Consider the following 21318-nt stretch of genomic DNA (forward strand, 5'->3'; position numbering starts at 1 on the left):
GTGTCAAGGGATTCTATGACTTCAATATGAACAACTCTTACACTCATACATGTAAAGATTACCTCTTACTGAGTGAAAGGCCTCCTTTGGTTAGACGTGAAGAAACACCCCATGGGCCAAACACATCTAACTCAACATTTGTAATGGGATATAAAACAAACAAAAAATAAAATGGACTCATCTCTGTTACCAACAATTGCACTTGAATTGCATTTCTTTTGCGATGTAGCGAACGACACTTTCTGTGAGCACACACCATTTTGCGCTGTTTCGTTTATATTTATGTCGTGACGAGGTGAATTTTTTTTCCCAGCTGAGAAAACTGGTACGGTGTTTATGCTTTAGTTGGGCACACAAGTTTGTTGTGTTGCCTTTATTGTTGCCGCCAACAAATTCGGCATACTGGTTCGTCCGTGTTATGGGCTCACCTTGCTCATTCGGTTTGAAGCCTAAATATTCCAAAACCGGGTCTTTTTTCCTTGCGTTGCTCCGCAGGCTCACTTGCTGCACCCTGTGTGTGTAGCCAATGCTACTGGCCCAGCCTTCCCCCACAGCGACAAAGAGACTGGATGACTTAACTCCGTGGTTCACTCCATATATTCCGCTATGGAACATATACAGCCCAAGTGCTGAGACCGAGCCCAGAGTGAACTGTGGACGTAAACCCCCGTTCCATGAATGAACAGCGGACGTAACCGCCCGCCCGGTTTCTTAATGTCTGGGGGATTGAGGGTGCGTCAACCCGGTTGGGACATAGAAGGGAGTGCCGCTGATCGTTTAGTTTGGGAGCCGCCGATCTACGTTACAAAAGTTATTTTTAGTGACAGTCACATCAACAATGATCAGGTTATAACTTTGGCACAAAGCATCAAATGGCAACAATTAAGTTTATTTGTGAACACGGTCCCTTTACAAATAATAGTAATAAGGAGTATGCTACATCAATCCTTTGCTTTGCATCCTCCGACTGATTGTCTGGTGGCCTACGCCGAACAGCTCACTATTTCCTTTATTTTTAAACCATTAAATAAATAACTTTCAATGGACTCGAACGGATGTTGATGGTTGGTCGTGCTCGTCCCATTTGAGGCTCCACAGCATCCAGCCATTCCAGGACTGAACAGAGGTAAGAGAGGTTACTATGGCAACCTCATTAATGTGTAAATCTGTGACGGCAGAATATGCAGCCAAGCTCTCTGACTTGTTCTACTCGGCCACGGGCATCAGACCCAGATATATTATTCGAGTCTACCTGCTCAGCTAATTCTAACAGTGTTTGCACAATTTGAGGGAGCGCCATGATCTGTGATGCGTCCTCTAAAGACCCGGCAATTCAATCAATTTCCCGGCACATTTGCAATGTAATGTAATGCAATGCAGATGTGCACACCGCCCCCTACCGAACAAAATGGGTAGCTCACTCTGCTGCGCCGCTCAGAATTAGTGTTGGGAACTTTGAGTCTTTTGGCTGAATCGAATCATTTACTCTCGAACAGTAAATTGAACGAATCTTTGAACGAATCATTTCGTTAATTTTTCCAGCAGGTGGCGCTGTAGCCCTACTGTGGGCGTTGCACAAAATGGCCACGGTTCTAAACGCTTAACACTGAAGGAAACATAGTTTGCTTCAGCTGAGCTGACAAAGTACAAAACACAAAATGCCACAAACAATTCAAACCATGTGAAAACCTGGGAAAGCAAATACACAATAAGGTGACTTGTGTCTGTATCCTCCCTGCCATTGTTGTTTAAAGCCCGACACTGACTCAGTAGCTGTCACGTGACAAATTAACGAACGAGAACGATCCATTCAGCCCTGTCACGTGACAGCTGGTAGAGAACAAGGGAATGTAAAACTCACATTCATTTTGACAATTAGTAACATAATTAAGTGAGAAAAAAAGTAACAATAAGTTCCCTAAAATGTTACATAGTGCATTTATTGTGTCTTATTATTATTATTATTATTAGTAGTAGTATATTATTTTATGGTTGAGTATAACACAATATCAATATGTTGATATAATTTTCAAAAGTATCTATTCACATTATTACATTATCATTTATCTATTTACACACTTCACGCATTATATACACAACAACACTATACATATCTACAAGAACCGAAGACCACTAATTAATTATGATTTCATGACGAATGAACATCACAAATCAGACATCATTCATTTCCTCCTTCGTTTCTCAGTCCACAGTAGAGCCCTGTGCGGGACTGTTTTCTTCACCCCGCTCCCGCTGAATTTCTGACCATTAACCACCCACAATGTGTGTGTTACACTCCCGCCCGCAGCCGCAAAACTTTGAGAATTTATGCCCGCACAATAATAGAAATGCATTGATTGTGTCTTCTCCCGTCCCACAGGAGAAAACACGTAATTTTATAGGCTATTAATAAAGAGATTCACAGACAATTGAGAAACTTCTCCAAATATCACACTTGCCTTGCTTTGTCTTTGTGCTGTAAAGACCTTCTTTGAGCTTCCTTTCCACATCATTTATTGACATCCTGTCACTAGGCTACATCCCGATCTCACAGTGTTTTTAGCCGCCAGCAGTTGAGTTGTGAACGAATCTAAACTGTTTCCTGTGCGAGGAGCCATAACCCGAGGAGTTGACTCGTGAACGAATCAAAACTGTTTCTTGTGCAAGGAGCCGTAACCCGAGGAGTTGACTTGTTAACGAATCAAAACTGTTTCCTGTCCTGCTGACTGAGCTTATGCAGCTGCCGCCTGCCATGTGGCGAGAGAGGGTACTGCATGGAAATGAATTAATCATTTCTGTTTCCTGTCGTGCTGACTGAGTTTATGCAGCAGCCGCCTGTCATATGGGGAGGAAGGGTGCTGCGTGAAAACGAACGAATCACTCACTGAGACTACTCCCGAGTCATATAAAAGATTAGTTAATATCGAACGAATCGTTCGCGACCGACACATCACTACTCAGAATGCTTTTTCATTTTCGAATCATGGGCAGTACTTTGCGGGCAGACCATGAAAAAGCAATAATATCTTGAAGAAGAAAATGCAAATGGAATGATTGATTACTAATTTTATTTATGAGTTCAATAATGCAGCCACATTCTTAAAATGAAAAAGCATTTCTGCAAATGCATTTTAATTTTCAAATTTGACATTTCAAATTGAATTTTGGTATCTATTTGCTGGGGCATATTTTGAAAATTAAATCTCAAATGTCTATTTCTTTTTCATTTTAATTAAGCGAAAGATTGAGCACTCTTGAAGAAGAAAATTAAAATTCAAATAGGATGATTGATTACTAATTTAATTTATGAGTGAAATAATGCAGCCACATTCTTAAAATGAAAAAGCATTTCTGGAAATGCATTTTAATTTGAATTATGATCAAGATTCGCTTCCATACACACCTATCACTGGAAGAGGAGCACATCAAGCTAAAAATGTAGGTGGAGAGCAGTTTAAGTGGTAGATGACTGTGAGGAAAAAAATAACTTTAAAGTGGAGATATTTTTATTGCAGCCCAGCGTACTACTCAGATAGCAAGGAAACGTGAATCAAAGTTTAATTTTGGTTAACTCCGTCAGTACCGGTCGTCAATCAATTTTCACCGGTTGAGTTAACATTCGTTTTGCGATTGAAATGTCAGCGACGTCTTCAATTGAAAATTAAACTTTTATTCAGTGTTGATTTCTCAATGTTGGATGCTGAACCTGTTATATATTTCTGCCGGAGCACAACGCAGCAACACCTCACAAAGCAGATCGTGCGCAGAAACAAAATAAAACTTCCGGTTAATTTTCAAAATAATAATAATAATAAATAATTTTCTGTGTTAACTTGCCTTTACTTCATGAGTCACCATAATGGTCCTTAAAAAAGCCTCAGAATGCCCCATTTTTACCTAAAATTTCCAAAGCTCTGCACCGCCCTCAAGGTTTTTTAAGATTTCTGACACATCTGAAAACATGATGTTGAAATTGTTATAATTTCTATCAGTTTAGTGTTTGACTGTGTTTATAGATTCAAGACTTTTATTTGTCCCATACATAATCATACATAGTACAATATGCAGTGAAATTTTCTTTTTACCTGCTACCAAGAATTAAGGATAAGAATGTAAATATAAATATGTCGAATAAAAAAAACCTTGGCACAATAATTCCACACAAAAGAAAATAAGAAAAATGCTTCAGTAAAAAAGTGTTGAGTGTAGGGTATTAAAATATAAGTGTAAAAATTTACAATATTAACAATATTATTGACGTTAGTATTAAGGTGCAGGTGAGTGAGATTAGTCCAGTTTTTTATATTCTTCACTAAAGGATAGGGAGGAAAAGGCTGAGCCAAACCAAGCTCATCTTTGGGCCAAGCAGCAAGAAGAGGAGCAGTGATAGAGGGAGAGCAGGTACTATAAAAGGAAGAGACTATGCCAGAACTGTATACATTTTAAAAGTCATGTATAATGCATGATAATTTAAGTATTGTGTAAGATTATAATAGAAATGTGTTCAAAATCTGGTTTTCCTTAACAAGAGTGAACAGATTAGACACTATCATCAACATGGTAATGTAATAGGGCTTGGGTATCTATTTCAAATACTGAAGGAAATATGAAGCATTTGTATATATTAACTCCGTGGTTCATTCCATTTATTCCGCTATGGAACAAATACAGCCCAACTGCTGAGACCGAGCCCAGAGTGAACTGTGGACGTAAACCCCCGTTCCATGAATGAACAGGATCAGGACAGTTCATTCATTTTTATTCCTAATCCATGACTTGATGAAATTCATTCTCCAGTTTTACATTGTAACTCACTTGCAAATCATTTAGGATGAGGCTGATGTTCTCTGATAACAAACAAAACTAAAAGTAATTTTGTTCCTTTAAGACTCTGAAAATGGCCAGATTTAAATAATGGAATTAAAAAAATTTCCAGGGGAGCATGCCCCTGAACCCGACTAGAAGTTCTGACTCATGACCTCAGTATTTTTTGGGCCCTGCGTACGGCCCTGCTCTCAGAGATGCTCGGCTCTGGTACTGACAGGAATTTGGGCCCACTGAGCCCGTTGGTGTCTTTTAAATGACCTGCAGCAACAGAGCATGTTGCATGATCTGCAGGGTTCTGGTCTGTTGGCACAAAGCGCCATTGGTCTGGATGAGAGGATCTTAAGATACGTAGTACCTGGTTGCTGACATAAGCATAAAAGCGTCTGGTTTAGTTATTATTGTAGCCCAGGACCACTTTGCTGTCTGAATAGAAGGTTACAGCATCGAGCTGAAAGTCTAGTTCTGCTGAGACAAGGTCTGCTAACTCAACAGCAAGCACTGCTGCACAGAGTTCTAGTCTTACTGCCTACTAAAATTACTGCCTATATGTGTGCAGTTTGATCCTGGTTGACCCAGAAGATGGACATTTTCTACTAAACTGGCTTCTAGTTCCCCTTCCTCCCACTTTCCCCCAGCTTCATCCATTATGCAGCCCTCCTCATCTTTCTTCCATCACCATCATTTTATCAAAACACACACACACATAACAGTTTCTATCTTTTCCAGCATGGAGGAAACAGTAAGAATGACGGAGTGCTGTAACGGAAGACAACCAGGATAAAGACTGGCGAGCAGTTCTTGCCATCTGAGGCAGACATCATTGATTTCCTTTTTTTTCAGTCTTTTTCAGGCAGGCCTGCACACATATACACACAGTCGTGTCTGACACACATGTAACTCGAACCCCAAAGCAGCCTTTAACTGAAGAGTGAGCCAAACACACACCGGAGATGATTGATACACAGGAGCAACATATTAATTAACAGATTAATTATTTATCAGTCAAAAATCTTTTTTAATTGTCAACATTTAAACCTCTGAAAGGACTCTTACATATTTTACCATATGTAAGAGATCCATGTTATAAGAAACATTAAGAGGAGCAGTGTTGTTAATGGTTCCATTAGTTAGCCAACTTTTCCATAAAAAAAAACAACTCAAATCCAGACATAATCTGGCCTTGGCAGTCATCTCATATGCCACATCTGCATCACAAAAAATACTGATTGCGTGTAATCCCCAAAGAGAGATGACAGTGTAGCAGTATAAAATTTTGATTAAAAAAAAAAAAGATACATATCAACATCAGTAACAAACTGTTGCAATGTAGCAGACAGAGAGACGTGGCTGAAATCTCCAGAAATTGCTATAAATGCATTGGAGTGTTGTCTTTGTAGCTTGGCAACAACAAATCTGATGACATTAAATGCAGCATCAGCAGGTAACACAAATGAGCTCTTTCAGTAGACAAGATCAATGAAAATTCACAGTTGATAATTAAATATCCAGGAGACAGAGATGCTCCCTCACAGTAACATGTCCAGGATTCCCACCTTTCTTTACTCATACTGCTCTAATTGTAGTGTTACGTCCAGTTAGCAGACAATAACACGACAACCAGTAAATCAAATGAGTCTCAGTTGAAGTGAACAAATGAGCTTTATTGTAACAAAAAAGACACTCCAAGGTGGGGGGAGGATGGTGATTGTGCCAAATAAAATTAAATTAATATAACAAAAGAAGGCCTGTCTGAGCTATCTCTGAAGAAAGAAATTAAACAAAATACCTAACTGGCTTGTCTAACAAAAGTCCCTCCAAAACAGTACAGTGGTGGCACAACCAATAAACCTAGTGGAATAATAATTACATGCTACGTGAGTGCAAAAGAAATGTAAAGGGTACCCCAACTTACCTAGTCCCAAAACCTCCCACACCTACCTGAACAAATATGTCTCTGAAAGAGCACCAAACAGAGACAAGGTTGGTAGCAATCATGTGCAGCAAAATCACGAGTCAAGAAGCCCATGAAGCCCCGAGACTTCCTCCATTTTAAAGTGGCTCCTCAGTTGTGATTGGTCAGACACAAAACCACAGAATACCTGGGCTGATTATGATTATGATAATTTTTGTCCAGCCATATTTCATTAGTTTTTTTTTATAATTATGTTAATCAACAATTCAAAAGTAATGGCTGATTTTGATTATTTCATTTTCAATAAATTTTCATTTATTGTTACTTTTGTAAGTTTCAAGTGATTTCAGTGAGAATTGTGGGTTTTTCCTTCTTTAACTGAGGGGTACCAACAATTTTGTCCACGTGTGTACGTGCCAGGTGGCCAGATATTCTGTGGTTTTGTGTCTCCCCCCTTCCCTGTGTGTTGTGTTGTCTTTAGGTAATTGCTGCAGGGATGTTGCTCACCTGTGTGAGCAGGCGGTGTGGCTGGTTGGATAATTACCTATACCGCTGACCAATCACAACTGAGGAGCCACTTTAAAATGGAGGAAGTCTCGGGGCTTCATGGGCTTCTTGACTCGTGATTTTGCTGCACATGATTGCTACCAACCTTGTCTCTGAGGGGTACCAACAATTTTGTCCACATGTGTAGTAGTCTTTCATTATCTGGAAGCTGAGTAGAGAGGGACTGAAGTTCCCAATATTTCTGCTCTGTCCTCAACAGCGCTCCAAGTTTGTCCACTTTATTTGACAGTGAATTCAGTCCCCATGACGATAAAGGAAAAAAAAAAAGGTTTCCTTGCCCTCCATTTTGCTCCTGCCCTACAACATCCCCCAGCCAACTTGTCAGGATTTGGGATCATACTCCAGACTTGGCCTATAAAGAGCTCAATCAGCTGCTGTCAAAAGGAAACAACTTTCACACTGGCAAGGTTACTCACCATAACAGATGTTATAAAGTGCCAGAATTACCAGCAGAAATAATTCCAGTAGCACAGTATCAAAATCAGAGTAGAAAATGATTTTTCATTAGAAAATCTCAAGAAAATACAAAGAAAGATGATATGATAAGAGTTACTGCAACAGGCTGCCATAGTGTGGCACCACTCTAGGACTCCAAAAAAAAGCCTTGAAATAAAACCAGTGACACCTCTCACATAAACATTTCATAATATCCATATAGTATCTGACTTAAGTTTTATTTTCAAGCTCCCAGTTTCAAATTATACTTAAGAGTAAGATATCTAACACTGATTGTTGCACTCATTTTGGATAGAAGTGAGACAAGCAGCCGTAAACAAATCAATTAAACTGTTATACAAGTGCATAATCCTGTTAGAAGACAACATGAATGGAATAATTAAGAGGGAACACGTTCGTGGACCACACAGATTTTTTGGCCTGTAAGTATGTTATCACTCATTCATTTAGTTCATCTTTTCCGCAATTGTTGACATGATTCACTGTCAGGACTGTCAAGAACTGCAAGCATAGAATAATTTACACATTCACAGAAAAAAATAAGCCATTTAATTCTGACTCAACAGGTTAAGTTAGGAGTTATTTTGACCAGAATTTATCATTTGAGCCCATATATAACTGGTTTCTAGGACTGCCTTCTTTCGCGTTCGTAATATTGCTAAACTCAGGAACATCCTGTCTCAGGGTGATGCAGAGAAACTAGTCCATGCATTTGTTACTTCAAGACTGGACTACTGTAATTCTTTATTATTGGGCTGTCCCACATATTCTCTGAAAAGCCTCGGCCCCCTGTTATATTCAGAATAGAATTTAAGATTCTTCTACTCACATATAAAGCTCTTAATGACCGAGCTCCTCCCTCTGGTCGCATAAGGAATCAGACTGAGAAGATGCTTGCATTTTATAAGGAAGAGGCTCACAAAAAGGAGAAAAGGTTGACTCACATTTATGAACAATGGCTGACCCAGGCACGTAAGGCTAGAGAGCAGCTAAAGGTAAACATTCCACAGAGTGACATTGCATCTCTTATAGACACACTAGAAGACAAAAAGAACAATGTTATAAACATGTATATGGAAATTAGAGCTCACCTCACACCATCTAGTGAGACAAGACGTCGTGTTGATGCCTGCGAGGCAGTGACAAGAAATATTGTTAAGATTGCTTTTGAAAGGATATTAGGCATTGATGGGGAATTTGATAGTGAAGAAGTAAAGCAATGCCTTCATGAGCTTCTTCAGAGAGATTATACTCACTCCATCTACGGATCCACAGCTTCACGTTAAAGTAAACACTCCAGTAAAGGTTCCAGCCAACACTCCGTCATAGCAGTAAAAAGAGCAGATGCTGCAGCCGAATTAGCAGCAAAGGAGGCAGTGTATGAGGTATTACAAGAGGAGGAGAGACAAAAGGAAAAAATTCAACTCCTAGAGGAACAACAGAGGAGAGAACTTGAAGCTCAAAAACGTGAGTTGAAAAGATTAAAGGCAGGGAAGGACATAAGAGCTGCACAAGCTAGGTTTACAACCTATGATCAGGAAATAATGCAGGAAGCCAGTGTTCATTCTGCTGATCAGAGGAGCACAAAGGAACAACAGCACATGTATCTCCAACAATCTGTGTCTTCATCTTCCATCCAGCAGCCCGCTAATGTCACAGTGACAACATCACCTGCACGAATAGATGTGAGTTATCTGGCTCAAACAGTCCAAGATAGCATAGCTCTCAAGAGGCTACCAATGCCGGAACCATCTGTATTTACTGGTGACCCTATCCAGTTCATTGAATAGAAGGCTGCCTTCCATTCTGAAAAAATATGTAGGAGGTCCAGCTCGAAAGACACTTGATGGCATATTTTATAGAAATGATGAAGAAGCCTATAAGGATGCATGGAACCGTCTCAACCAACGGTATGGTCAGCCCTTTGTTATACAGACAGCATTCAGGGAAAAACTGGCATACTGGCCAAAGATCCATCCAAGAGATGCTGAGGGACTGAGGGCATTTGCTTATTTCTTACACTCGTGTCAGGAAGCCATGCCTTATGTTAAAGGTCTGAACATTTTGAACAATTGTGAAGAAAATCAGAAACTGGTTAAGAAGCTAGAAGAAGAATATACCTCCTTCTGAACATGCTGCTGAAGTGAAGGCTCCATACCTAGTCTTCAAGGATGTGACTTTAGAGAGAGCCTTGGGACTCCACTGGCACATTGAATCCGACACCTTCAGATTTTGTGTCTGCCAAAAAGACCAGCCAGCAACACGACGTGGTATACTGTCAGTGGTTGCCTCCCTTTACGACCCGCTGGGGTTGTAAAAGTTGTTGGCCCTTTCCTACTCACTGGAAAAAGGGTGCTTCAGGAAATGTGTAGGCATGGCACAGGCTTTGATGATCACCTTCCCAGTGAACTGCAACCAGTATGGGAGCGCTGGAAGAATGATCTTGCAGATTTAGAAAAAAATCATCATACCACGCTGCTATATGCCCCCTGGTTTTGGATAAGTTGTTAGACATGAGCTACACCACTTCTCTGATGCAAGCACATGTGGTTATTGCCAGTGTTCATATTTGAGACAAGTGAATCAAGATGGAAATGTTCATTGTGCTCTGGTTATGGGAAAGTCCAGAGTGGCTCCAATCAAGGTCACAACAATCCCTAGGCTAGAGTTGGCAGCTGCTGTCGTGTCAGTCACAGAAAGCAACACTCTGAAGGAGGAGCTTGGTTTGACAGATATTGTTGAATATTTCTGGACTGGTTCAAGGTAGTCTTGGGTTATCAACAATGACGCACATCGTTTTCATACTTTTGTGTCAAATCGGATACAGAAAATACATCTCAGCTCGTCCCCTCAACAATGGCGATACGTCTCGACCAATGACAACCCTGCAGACCTCGCATGGAGAGGTTCAAGCGCACGTCAGAGTCTCACATCAAGCTGGTTCAGAGGACCTCAGTTCCTATGGGAGAAAGAGATACCTCCAGCTGCAGATGTTAGCACGGAAATACAGATCGGAGATCCTGAAGTCAAAAGGATTAAGGCTTTAAACACACAGACTGGAACAGTTGAGTCTTTTATACCACTTGTCAAGGTTTTCTTCATGGTCAAAAGCAACCCAGGCTGTTGCTCGTCTCATTCGTCGCGTCAGAAGTGATAAGTCAACAGACCACAGTACTGTACAAGAACGAGAAGATGCACGCTGCGTCATCATAAGAGACCTACAGAGACAAGCATATCGAAAAAAGATAGTTGCTCAGAGAGGCAACTCAACTTCCTTCTCAGAGTAGACTGTTTCAGATGGATGTCTTTCTTGATCAAGATGGACTCCTCAAGGTAGGAGGAAGACTGAAAAATGCATCACTCCCTACCTCACTGAAGCATCCAGTGATTATACCCAAGAATCATCCCATTACCAAGGCAATAATTGCTCATTGTCATGAGATGGTTCAACATCAAGGCAAAGGCTTGACTATTACCTACATCAGATCAAATGGATACTGGATTCCAGGAATTAACAGAGCTGTCGCAACGTATCTGCATCAATGTGTTACATGTCGGAAACTCAGAAGGTTCACAGAGGAACAGCGAATGGCAGATTTACCGTCTGAGCGTGTGGATCTATCATCACCTTTCACCTATTGTGGAATGGATTGTTTTGGTTCGTTTTTCACAAAGCAAGGGCGCAAAGTACAAAAGAGATATGGTCTGCTTTTCACCTGCCTTTGCTGTCGAGCTATCCACATTGAAATGTTAGACAACATGTCGACAGATGCCTTTATCAATGGACTTCGTTGTTTCATTGCTATAAGAGGAGCAGTACGTGACATAAGATGTGACCAAGGATCTAACACGTTTTTGTCTGAGAAACAGTGTGACTTCAGAATGAACGCTCCGCATGCAAGCCATGCTGGAGGTGTATGGGAGAGACGGAGCCGAACGGTGAGGAATGTTCTTCGTTCCACTCTTTCATCCTCATCAGGCAGGCTGGATGATGCCTCTCTGCGGACATTCTTTTATGAGGCAGCAGCTATTGTGAACAGTCATCCACTCACAGTTGACAATCTAAATGATCCAGATAGTCCAGAACCACTAACACCCAGTCACCTATTTACCATGAAACCCATTACAGCCTTATCACCTCCCGGCAGATTCATCAAAGAGGATCTGTATGCTCGTAAGAGGTGGCGTCGTGTTCAGTATTTGGCGGAGCAGATCTGGGGTCGGTCGCGAAGAGAATACCTCTACAATATTGCCACCAGACATGCTGGCATATTCCAAGGAGAAATCTCAAGATCGGCGACATCGTGATGGAGAGGACAGAAAATCTGCCTCACAACGTGTGGAGGTTCGCTAAAGTTGTAGAGACAATAACTGATAAAGATGGACTGGTGAGAAGAGGGAGGGTTCGTGTTGGAGATCTAAAGATGGGAAAGGAGGGACAGCGTTCTGGCAAACTATCAATCGTTGAATGTCCAGTACAGAAGCTGATCCTGCACCTAGAGACTGTTTAACCACCCATCACTCCACAGCTATATTCTTTATAGTATGAAGAGTTTATGGACAATTGTATAGGCTCCATCATTAAAAATTGAAGGTCATACTTAAGAAATCATCCATGCTTTACATCTAAAATTGGGATGAAAACCAGTAATGATTTGGTGGGAGTGTAAATTACCTTTAATGTGATTATTGTTTCTAAGCACATAGTGTTTTCATTAAGTTTACTCATATTCTTTAAAGCCAGGTTATTATTTAATTATTTACATTAGAAATTGAAACTTTTATTTTGAAAGCACCCCGGTCGAAAGTGAGTCCGCATGTGAAAACGCTATTATTAATAAGCTCCTGGCTGATATGGCACAAGCTTCGTGATCGTTTAAGTTAATACAAGGTTTAACACTGAGTTGGAATTGTTGGGCTTTTTGTGTGATTTTTCTAGGATATTTTTTGCTGAGACGTGTTTTGCTAGCGTTAATGGTAATGGGCGTTAGCCGAGCTCCAGGTCGTTCTATAGTTAATTTACAAGTGTGTTCATTAATGTAAAAACAATGTAATTGTGTGCCTTCTGTTGTCTTTCATGGTATGTGTGTTGGAGCTGCTTGTTTGATATGGAAATGACATGTTGAAAATCAGAATGTAAGTTGGAAACAATAGCATACAACTTTCGGAGATTGTTACTGATTTGGTATGGGTTATGGAAGGCGTGGTTTTCATGTTGCAGTAGCTGGGGAATGCATGATTTTAGTTTGTGTTGTCAAAGAGCTATGATTCAAAAGGCTTTCTCTGAGAAGGGATAGAAATGATTTGTGTTCTCTTTTTTAAGCTCTTAGGGTGAGTGAAGGAGATTCACAAAAATAAAACACGATGAACCATCAGTCAAGGCCTATGACCGTCATTCAGCTTTGTATGCTACAGAGGCAGAGCCTTCAGTTATCAGGCCTCTCTCTTGTGGAATAAGCTGCCAGTAAATGTCCGGGAAGCAGACACCTTTTCCACTTTTAAGATTAGGCTTAAAACTTTCCTTTTTGATAAAACTTATAGTTAGGGATGGCTCAGGTAATCCTGAAACATTCCATAGTTAAGCTGCTATAGGCTTAGACTGCTGGGGGACCTCACCTGTCACACCTTTCCTCACTTTGCTCTCTTTTTCCCCCTGTTTAATTTCTCAAATGATATTATGTACATGTGACATTGTGGTTATTAACTTGTGTTTCCCTGTTCCAACAGGTATCCTTTGAATTGTGTTATGGTGTTTTTCCCCCCTCTCTTGTGTCTTCTCAAACCCCAGCTGGTCGAGGCGGATGGCCACCCTTCCTGAGTCTGGTTCTGCCAGAGGTTTCTTCCTGTTAAAAGGGAGTCTTTCCTTTCCACAGTCGCCACAGGCACGCTCAGGACGAGAGATTGGACTGAAGACATGTTTCGGTGCAATCTGTTGGTTTCCTTAGCTAGGATATTATTTTTTGAATTGGCTCTATATGAATGAATTTGATTATTTTAAAATTAATTAATTGGATTTCATTGGATTATGATTACAATGAATTGAATTCCAATTGGCTTGAATTGGACTATATTATTTAAGTGCTTTGAGATGACATTTGTTGTAATTTGGCGCTGTATAAATAAAACTGAATTGAATTGAATTTAATTGAATTAAGTCCAGCTGTCTGCAGCAGCTGTGTCCCCAGGACTTTCAATGTCCAACATTTCTGCTGCAGGGTACTTTACAAGACCTTTTATTAGCTTTTATATGTCCAAAAACTTATTTAAGAAGAATGTTAACTTTATCAACCTTTTGGTAAACCAGAGGCGATGGATTTTTGCCAACATGCTACACCTGATCCTGCTCTTTTTTTTTAATCGTTTACACTCAGATGCTGTCTGCCACTGTAACTGCACAGGTACATAACAAGTGGCAGAGTGAATCACGAGGAGGCACTGAGACATAATCATAATGAAGACATAAGGCAAGCCTCCCTCTGTCCCTTCAATGTGTTGTGAGAAAAGCACACAAGCAAGGTGTCATGATTGGACATGGCTGTGGTGTTGCGTTCTGAGTTTCAGGCGGGGCTGAGCAGGTATCCAGGAAGGCTGGGGCAGTGTCTGGATTGGGCCTGCCAGCACACCTGTTGTTAATCTGTGTTGATTTGGAGCAGCTTCTTAAGTATCTGTAGGAGCTCCAGTCTTTGCCAGATTGTTCTCACTGTTCTCGTGGTAATCAGGCCAACCAGTGTTCTATTGTGTTTTTTCTGAGTGAAACCTACCTTTTCTTACTGCGATCTTCCTTCATTATTAGGACATCATTGCTACCGCAGTGATCCAGGACATCTCCATTGATCTACCTCTGTCTCTGGATTTATTACCTGGAAACATCCTGATGCCTGGCCCCTGATGCCTGTCTTAACACCTGCCTGCTCGTCCCGCCACCATCTTGGACCAACCACACCACAGCCTGCATCACTTCATTATCCCTCCAACTTTGGACCCCTTCTGGGTGCATAAGTTTATCTCTGGACTGGATTCGCTGTGGACTCACCCCTCAATTCATCAATACAAATAAAATGTTTCTTCTTTTCATATACCTGTGTTGAGTCTGCCCTTGGGTCCACTCTTGTTTGTACAGGCTATTTCATAGCCGTGACACAAGGTGATCAAGTAGAATGGACGGAAGAAAGAAAGTGAGAGTGGTGAGAGAGGGGTAGACATGAGACAAAGGACGCCTGTGGTATGCAGATATGAAGACAGCTGTATAAAAGAAAAAGTGTGTTTCCTCACCGATGAGGACCGAGGCGATACTGGTGGGACTGAGGCCTAGCATAGGGCGCTGTGCCTCCTCTCTGTCTGTCTGAAATTCTCCACAGAGTGTCTGGAGGTGAGAGGTGATGGCGTCACTGAGGGCAGCACTCAGCTGGGCCCAACGCGTTGACCGGTCGACTGTCACTCTGCCCAGAACTATCTGGCTGCTGGCAAGCCCCTTCACCTCCTCTTCTTCCAGAGTCTCCACAGGACACATGGACCCCGTTCCTGCACCTGAACACTGGAGACAGACCAGGACCCGGTACGAATCTGTGGGAAGGAGAGAAGAGTTATCATTAGGTAACAGCATGGTTGCACAGAATAAAGGTTAAAAAAAAAAGGGAACAGAATTGACAGCAGTTGGAAAATTAGGCATGAATGTTGAACTTATGAATAAATGTTTTACTTGTCATCACTCTGAGAGACAGACCATTTGGAGCTTTTTGGTCTTGAGTCAATAGCACTTCAACCCACCAGCACAGCAGCAAAAATCTAACATAACCTACCTCCTTCCCCCACAGCCAACCCCATCATGAGTGTATACAGGTTCCTTGCACAGGGCATTATAGCTTCATTATAGCTTCTGGTTTTTCACATGATGTACCACCTGTCATATGTATAAATTGCTGTTTACTTCTGGGATGATGGTCTGTTTCTGGCCTGGTTGGAGCCACTATGAATTATAAATACAAAACTACAAAAAAATAACGCCCAGGATACTACAGTACTAATTAGGACACAGATGCATGCACAACACTCACAAAGATTTTCAAGTAGATCTTTGCAGTCGTCAGTTGCCACGTCATGAATAGTGCGGTTACACTTATCCCTCCTCTCAATGTACTGTTCACTGTAGCTGCACAGCACCTCCAGACACTCCTGTACACACAAACGCATATCAGAACAATATGAGAACAGCACTAAAGCACAGGAGACTTTCGGACCATGAGTACAACTTGTCTATAAATTGTGTGTATGCCACCACACAGGTGCGTGTTATTGTGTAAGACATCACAGAGTTCTTCATTTTTATTCCATTCATTTGCAGTCTAGTCCAGTCTTGTGTCTCCTGCATTCATTTAAGATGAATGTTTCCAGACTCCAAGGCCAATAATCCCATTAGCCTGCCAGTGTGGCGACAGACAGGATCGGACATTAGTTAATGATATAGGGGATTACATATGAGCTGGAGAGTAAGAAGAAAGTCCATGTAGTGTATGTAATTACACACAATGATGGAAACATGATCACATTGTGCCACAGTGTACAGAATAATTGGTGTGCCAACTCTCAGAGTAGTAGGTTGAGTTTATGCATTGTCATTGAGATTACAGCTGTGTTACAAAGTTGATAAATGTGTGGTGTTAGGTCCAATGTTTGTCAAAACCAGTTGGTCAATAGGACTGAATCCTATGGTGAATAAATATGCTATGAAATAACACTATGGACTCAAAGAAATCTGCTAGGCATATCATGGTTAGGTCAGTAAACACATTAACACAAATCATGTTTATTTTATTTCCACCTTGAGGCCAAGTGCAGCAGCCATGTGTGCAGTGGTCCAGCCATCACTGTTGGCTTGGTTCAGTAGGGAAGCGGGCAATGCCAGGGTGGTGGGTGGATCAGGAGGGTCGTCCCGTGCTGGATGGCAGAGGAGGAGACGCAGGGTGTTTACGTGTCCTGAGCGCACAGCAGCGTGCAGTGCAGTGCAGTCATCCTGCAGAGAGGAAAAGGTGATTCCCTGATTAGGTTCAGTTCAGTTCAGTGATAGGGTGGATTTCATAAGTCTGACATTAATTGTGTTTTTTAAGGAAGAGCTGATATGATCTTCTGTTTTAAACTCTATCTTTGAGTAACTGGAGAAAAAATATATGTCTGATGTTGCATATTAGATCAGATCAGGACTGCCAATAACCGCTGATTTTTAGTATATTTTTTTTACTGTAACTAACTTTCTATAATCAGAATAATTGACAACTAAAATTATGGCAACCAATCAGCTAACAGACTAATAGTTTGAACTTTAGTTTTCACACTCAAGCACTCTTAATAGTAAATCAACTGTAAGTTTCTGAACTCAGTTTTCAGTTTATACATTTTTTTACAGTCAATCATGATGAATGAGAACAAATCATTTGAAACATTTCATGCCTTTAGTCTCACAAAAGTTGTGCTCTTTGTCCCAAGAGGAGTATGATCACTTCAGCTCTCAATGAGCAAAAACTACTGTTCAGAAATACTGAAAATGCTAATTAACTGCTAAATATGCAATGAAATCACAAAAATATGCAACTGAGTAATACAAATACATGTACATAATTTTTCACCTGGTTTACACCAAAAAAATCTGTTTCTGTAGCTTTTATTCATATTAAAAGACAAAAACTACATAAGAGCTGAGCTTCAACAAGCTTCAAACTGAGCTCTGACAAGACATTCACACTGTTCTCAAACCTATGTTAGACCACCTTCTTCATGCCAATTCATTAAGTCAGACCCAATAAAGTGGCCAACATTTTCTGCTGGAAGAAAATACTTCAGCGATCCTGACAGCTCTCTGGCACAGCAGGGTAGTCGGGCTAAATGTAGAACAAAGCAGGTAACTAAATATAGGGGTGCATGCATGCTGCCAAAGCAACTCATAGGCGATGGTTACCGTGGAAACCCAGAAAGCCCATTCATTAATGGGCTCATACCTATCAGGTGATCAAACCCTTAAGAATACTGAAACAAAGAACAGTGTTACTAACCGGTGGCAGAATGTGAAATTATATCATGAAATTTACATTGATAAATCGATCGAGTTGCACAATTCAAAAGAAAAAAACTAACCTATGATATAAAATCAAAACTATGGAGGAGGACAGGAGGAACTGACTATATGATGCACATGAGAGGACATGTTCTTTTAATGTACCAAATCAATTAAATTAACAATCTGCCTCATAAATGTCACGCAGCACAAATACAGACAGAGACCAGTGTGCCAGAGAAAGACTTACTGCGGTGGTGAGTGAGCGATCTGCTCCGGCCTTCAGCAGGGCCCGGGCACAGTCCAGTCTTCCTGCCTCACAGGCCAGGAAGAGGGAGGTCTGTCCCCCCACCGCCACCGAGTCCACAGCAGCTCCTGCAGACAGCAGCACCTCCACACAGCTGAAGGGAGGAGGCCAATGTTAAAAAACATATGTGCCAACAGGGAAACAAAATGTATACAAACAATAATGTGACCCATATTATGTAGGAGTCTGCACAACATATTAATAAGCTTCATATTATTTCTGCAAATTTTGTATTTCGAGAAAAGAGGGTACTACATGTCTATGTATGGCAAAAGAAAACTTTGGTGCCTTGAACACATTGACAATCCTGCTGGTAATTATGTAAGATATTTTGTTGGATTTGTTCTTCGCAAATGTTTACAGTTGTTGTTCAGTACCTGTTCAGAGACAAGGGAAGAAATAATTACACTCCTGACCAGTGGTGAAGCAGAATGACTGCACTTCAGGTCATCAGGAAAGCTGAGCCTGCATACTCACACAACCACTGAGTCACAACCACAGAAAAACCAGTGAGCATCATCAAGTAAGTTCTGCGTGTGTATGTACGTGGTTGGGCATGCCTTTTGGATATCCCACTCTATAAATAACCCAGTGATCAGATATTACAACACTGCACATTCCCCAGCTGGTCCTCGTACTCGTGCCTTTTGGCAAACTCACTCACAAAACTGAGGGTGACAGAGCCACACTGTGAGCTTGGAATCCATCTTGGTCAAACATCAAGATCAATGTGAGTAATCAAAAGTAAAAGTCGGAAGGAGCAGATGGTTCAATCATCCTTAATTCTCAATAATGAGGCATCTCGTAATGTTTGAGGAGGAGAAGCACAACTGAATAAATGCTGCACACATCCAACATTCATTGCAACTACAGTAAAAGCTCTAAATTGGGTTTGTTTTAACAGTAAAGAATGTGGATTCTAAAGCAATACGGAGCCAGTCTTGACTTCATAGTATGTACTATTTTCGAACATACCTCCATTTGAAACTGGTGTTGTGACAGTAATGAGCAGACACGATGGCATTGACATAGCTGTGGCATTTTACACATGGGAGCTTCCAGTTGTGCTTGCTTTCCAGCAAAATATATGTAGTGACATATTAACTGATAGAACACACAACAACTTCCACTTAAACTTCAAAGGGCCAGAGACACTATTTCCATGTTTGTGATGGCAACATATATACATATGTCGCCATATATAAAAATTAGTATTTCCATCAATTCATGGCTAAAACTGTGAGTGTACATTCAGCACATACATGCGCATACAGATTTATGATTAACAGAGATCTATAAAACAAAGCCATGGGTATAATATACTTAATGAATCTCACTAACATAATGCATATCCACATTTTTGACCAGGTGATTACACTCAGTTTTATACTTATACTTAGTTTTATACGTTATCAAAGCAGACACTCATTCTGAAGATATCAGTATGGAAAGTTAGCGTGGGCTTTTATCATGGTTTTGATTAAACCTAGTATCTTATCAAAACATTTTTTAAAAATGCCTGATTTAATTATATATCTATAATTGGGGCAGACCCATTTAAAATGTTTATATGAGCTCACCTGCTGTGGCCTTGGGCAGCAGCAAAGTGTAAGGGTGTGCATCCATTTTCATCTGAAACATCAGCAGGCAATCCCGAAGACAGCAGCAGCTTCACACAATCTGATGGAGATAGTGACAGATGCAGAAGAAGGGTGATGCTTTAGCCTGCTACTGTAGGCTACACTGTGAAAGTAACTTACCGTACACGTGAGCCAACAAAATTAACAAAATAAGAAGAGTTACAACTAAATAATCAGATGAAAAGATGTCTCACTCAGCAGAGAACAGCGACCAATGTAAAAAGAGTTATTTTTCTAACCAATATTCTGAAATAAACAAGCACATCCTTGATTGAAAACAACAGTTACTGTATTAACATTCCTATACAACAATTCTCATGAGTATAAGCCACAGAGGTGGTCTTTTATCTTTGTTAAAATGACAGATCATTCAAAGACAGATCTGCCACCCTTCCTGAGTCTGGTTCTGCCAGAGGTTTCTTCATGTTAAAAGGGAGTAGTTCCTTTCCACAGTCGCCACAGGAACACATTTGGCGCTATATAAATAAAACTGAATTGAATTGAATTTAACTTTTAGTCCGTAGGGCAGTAGTAAAGAACCCATTCATTTTGGAAAATGGAGGAAAAAAAGTAGTTGCTCATATTCCACATTCAAATATAGTCATCATATACACAGTATAGTAAATCAAGTGCTATACTGAAAAAAGGACATCCAGTCTCAGTAATGAGAGGTTGGTATTCTCTTGACGACACGCTTTCATTAGAGAACAGATGTGGTATTTCATTTTTACATATTGGATACTCAGTGCTCAGCAAACAAACATAACATGATTTCAGTTTTGAAAATGCATAATCTATAAACCAAAAGACTGAAGAAAGGGTTAACTAGGTTCTGTGTGTGTGTGTGTGTGCTTACACTGCCTGGTTCTGCAGGTATTAATTATTTTGTATGTGTGATTGCATTCTTTGCATAATTCTCTGTGCGTGTGTGTCAGCTGAATGAGCACACACTGCTGAGCTGAGGTTACGGCTCCAACATGACAAACTCACATTCTCGTTTAACCGTTTTGAATACTTTTGCCTTTATGTTCCACAAAAATGTTTTTGCCATACCCATTCTTGGTATCCTTTTTTTCTAGTTTGTAATACCAAAATTAATTGTAGTTTGTTTTCTACAGCGCTGTAATGACGTCATGCTATCTGATCACACCGGCGTGATCAGAGGGTTAACATAATGGGATCAGACACCGCTCACATGATTATTAGCTTTACACCAGCACATGTAAAGAGTTTACCAGCACCAGGCCTTTGTCTTCTCACTGCACCTTCATAAATAACCAATTCAAGGCTTGTCCCAGCAAAGCAAAGTATATCTTTGTTTGTACTAGTTAGCTCTACTAAATCAGTTCTAATTTTCTGTAAATCCATGAAAAGGGAAAACATGATGCCACAATAACCCCAAAGGATGCTACTTAATATAAAACAGGAACTCATCTTTGTTTTCTCCTTTCTAACTCAATAAGTCAAGCATCAGTACAGGGAATCTTTCAATCAGCCCCGACCACGAACTGCATATTAGTGTCTTTGTAGGTCTTAAATACTGGTAAACAAAAGCACAGAATCC

The 21318-nt window shown here is 40.6% G+C and overlaps 1 protein-coding gene across 2 annotated transcripts in view; it reads right to left on the bottom strand.

Annotated features, from left to right (window-relative positions):
* Window positions 1-21318, bottom strand: part of cttnbp2 (cortactin binding protein 2) — a 128262-nt gene that overhangs the window by 40272 nt on the left and 66672 nt on the right. For both annotated transcript variants that reach the window (XM_072386455.1, XM_072386454.1), the window contains exons 6-10: window positions 19695-19794; window positions 18058-18208; window positions 16581-16772; window positions 15817-15934; window positions 15035-15325 (exon numbers count right to left, since the gene is read on the bottom strand). In XM_072386455.1, coding sequence (XP_072242556.1) covers window positions 15035-15325; window positions 15817-15934; window positions 16581-16772; window positions 18058-18208; window positions 19695-19794 — 852 coding nt within the window. The remainder of the gene's footprint in view (window positions 1-15034; window positions 15326-15816; window positions 15935-16580; window positions 16773-18057; window positions 18209-19694; window positions 19795-21318) is intronic.

This window comes from Leuresthes tenuis, unplaced genomic scaffold, assembly GCF_036924035.1.
Source record: "Leuresthes tenuis unplaced genomic scaffold, fLeuTen1.0.hap1 SCAF_5, whole genome shotgun sequence".
Classification (NCBI taxonomy): domain Eukaryota; kingdom Metazoa; phylum Chordata; class Actinopteri; order Atheriniformes; family Atherinopsidae; genus Leuresthes; species Leuresthes tenuis.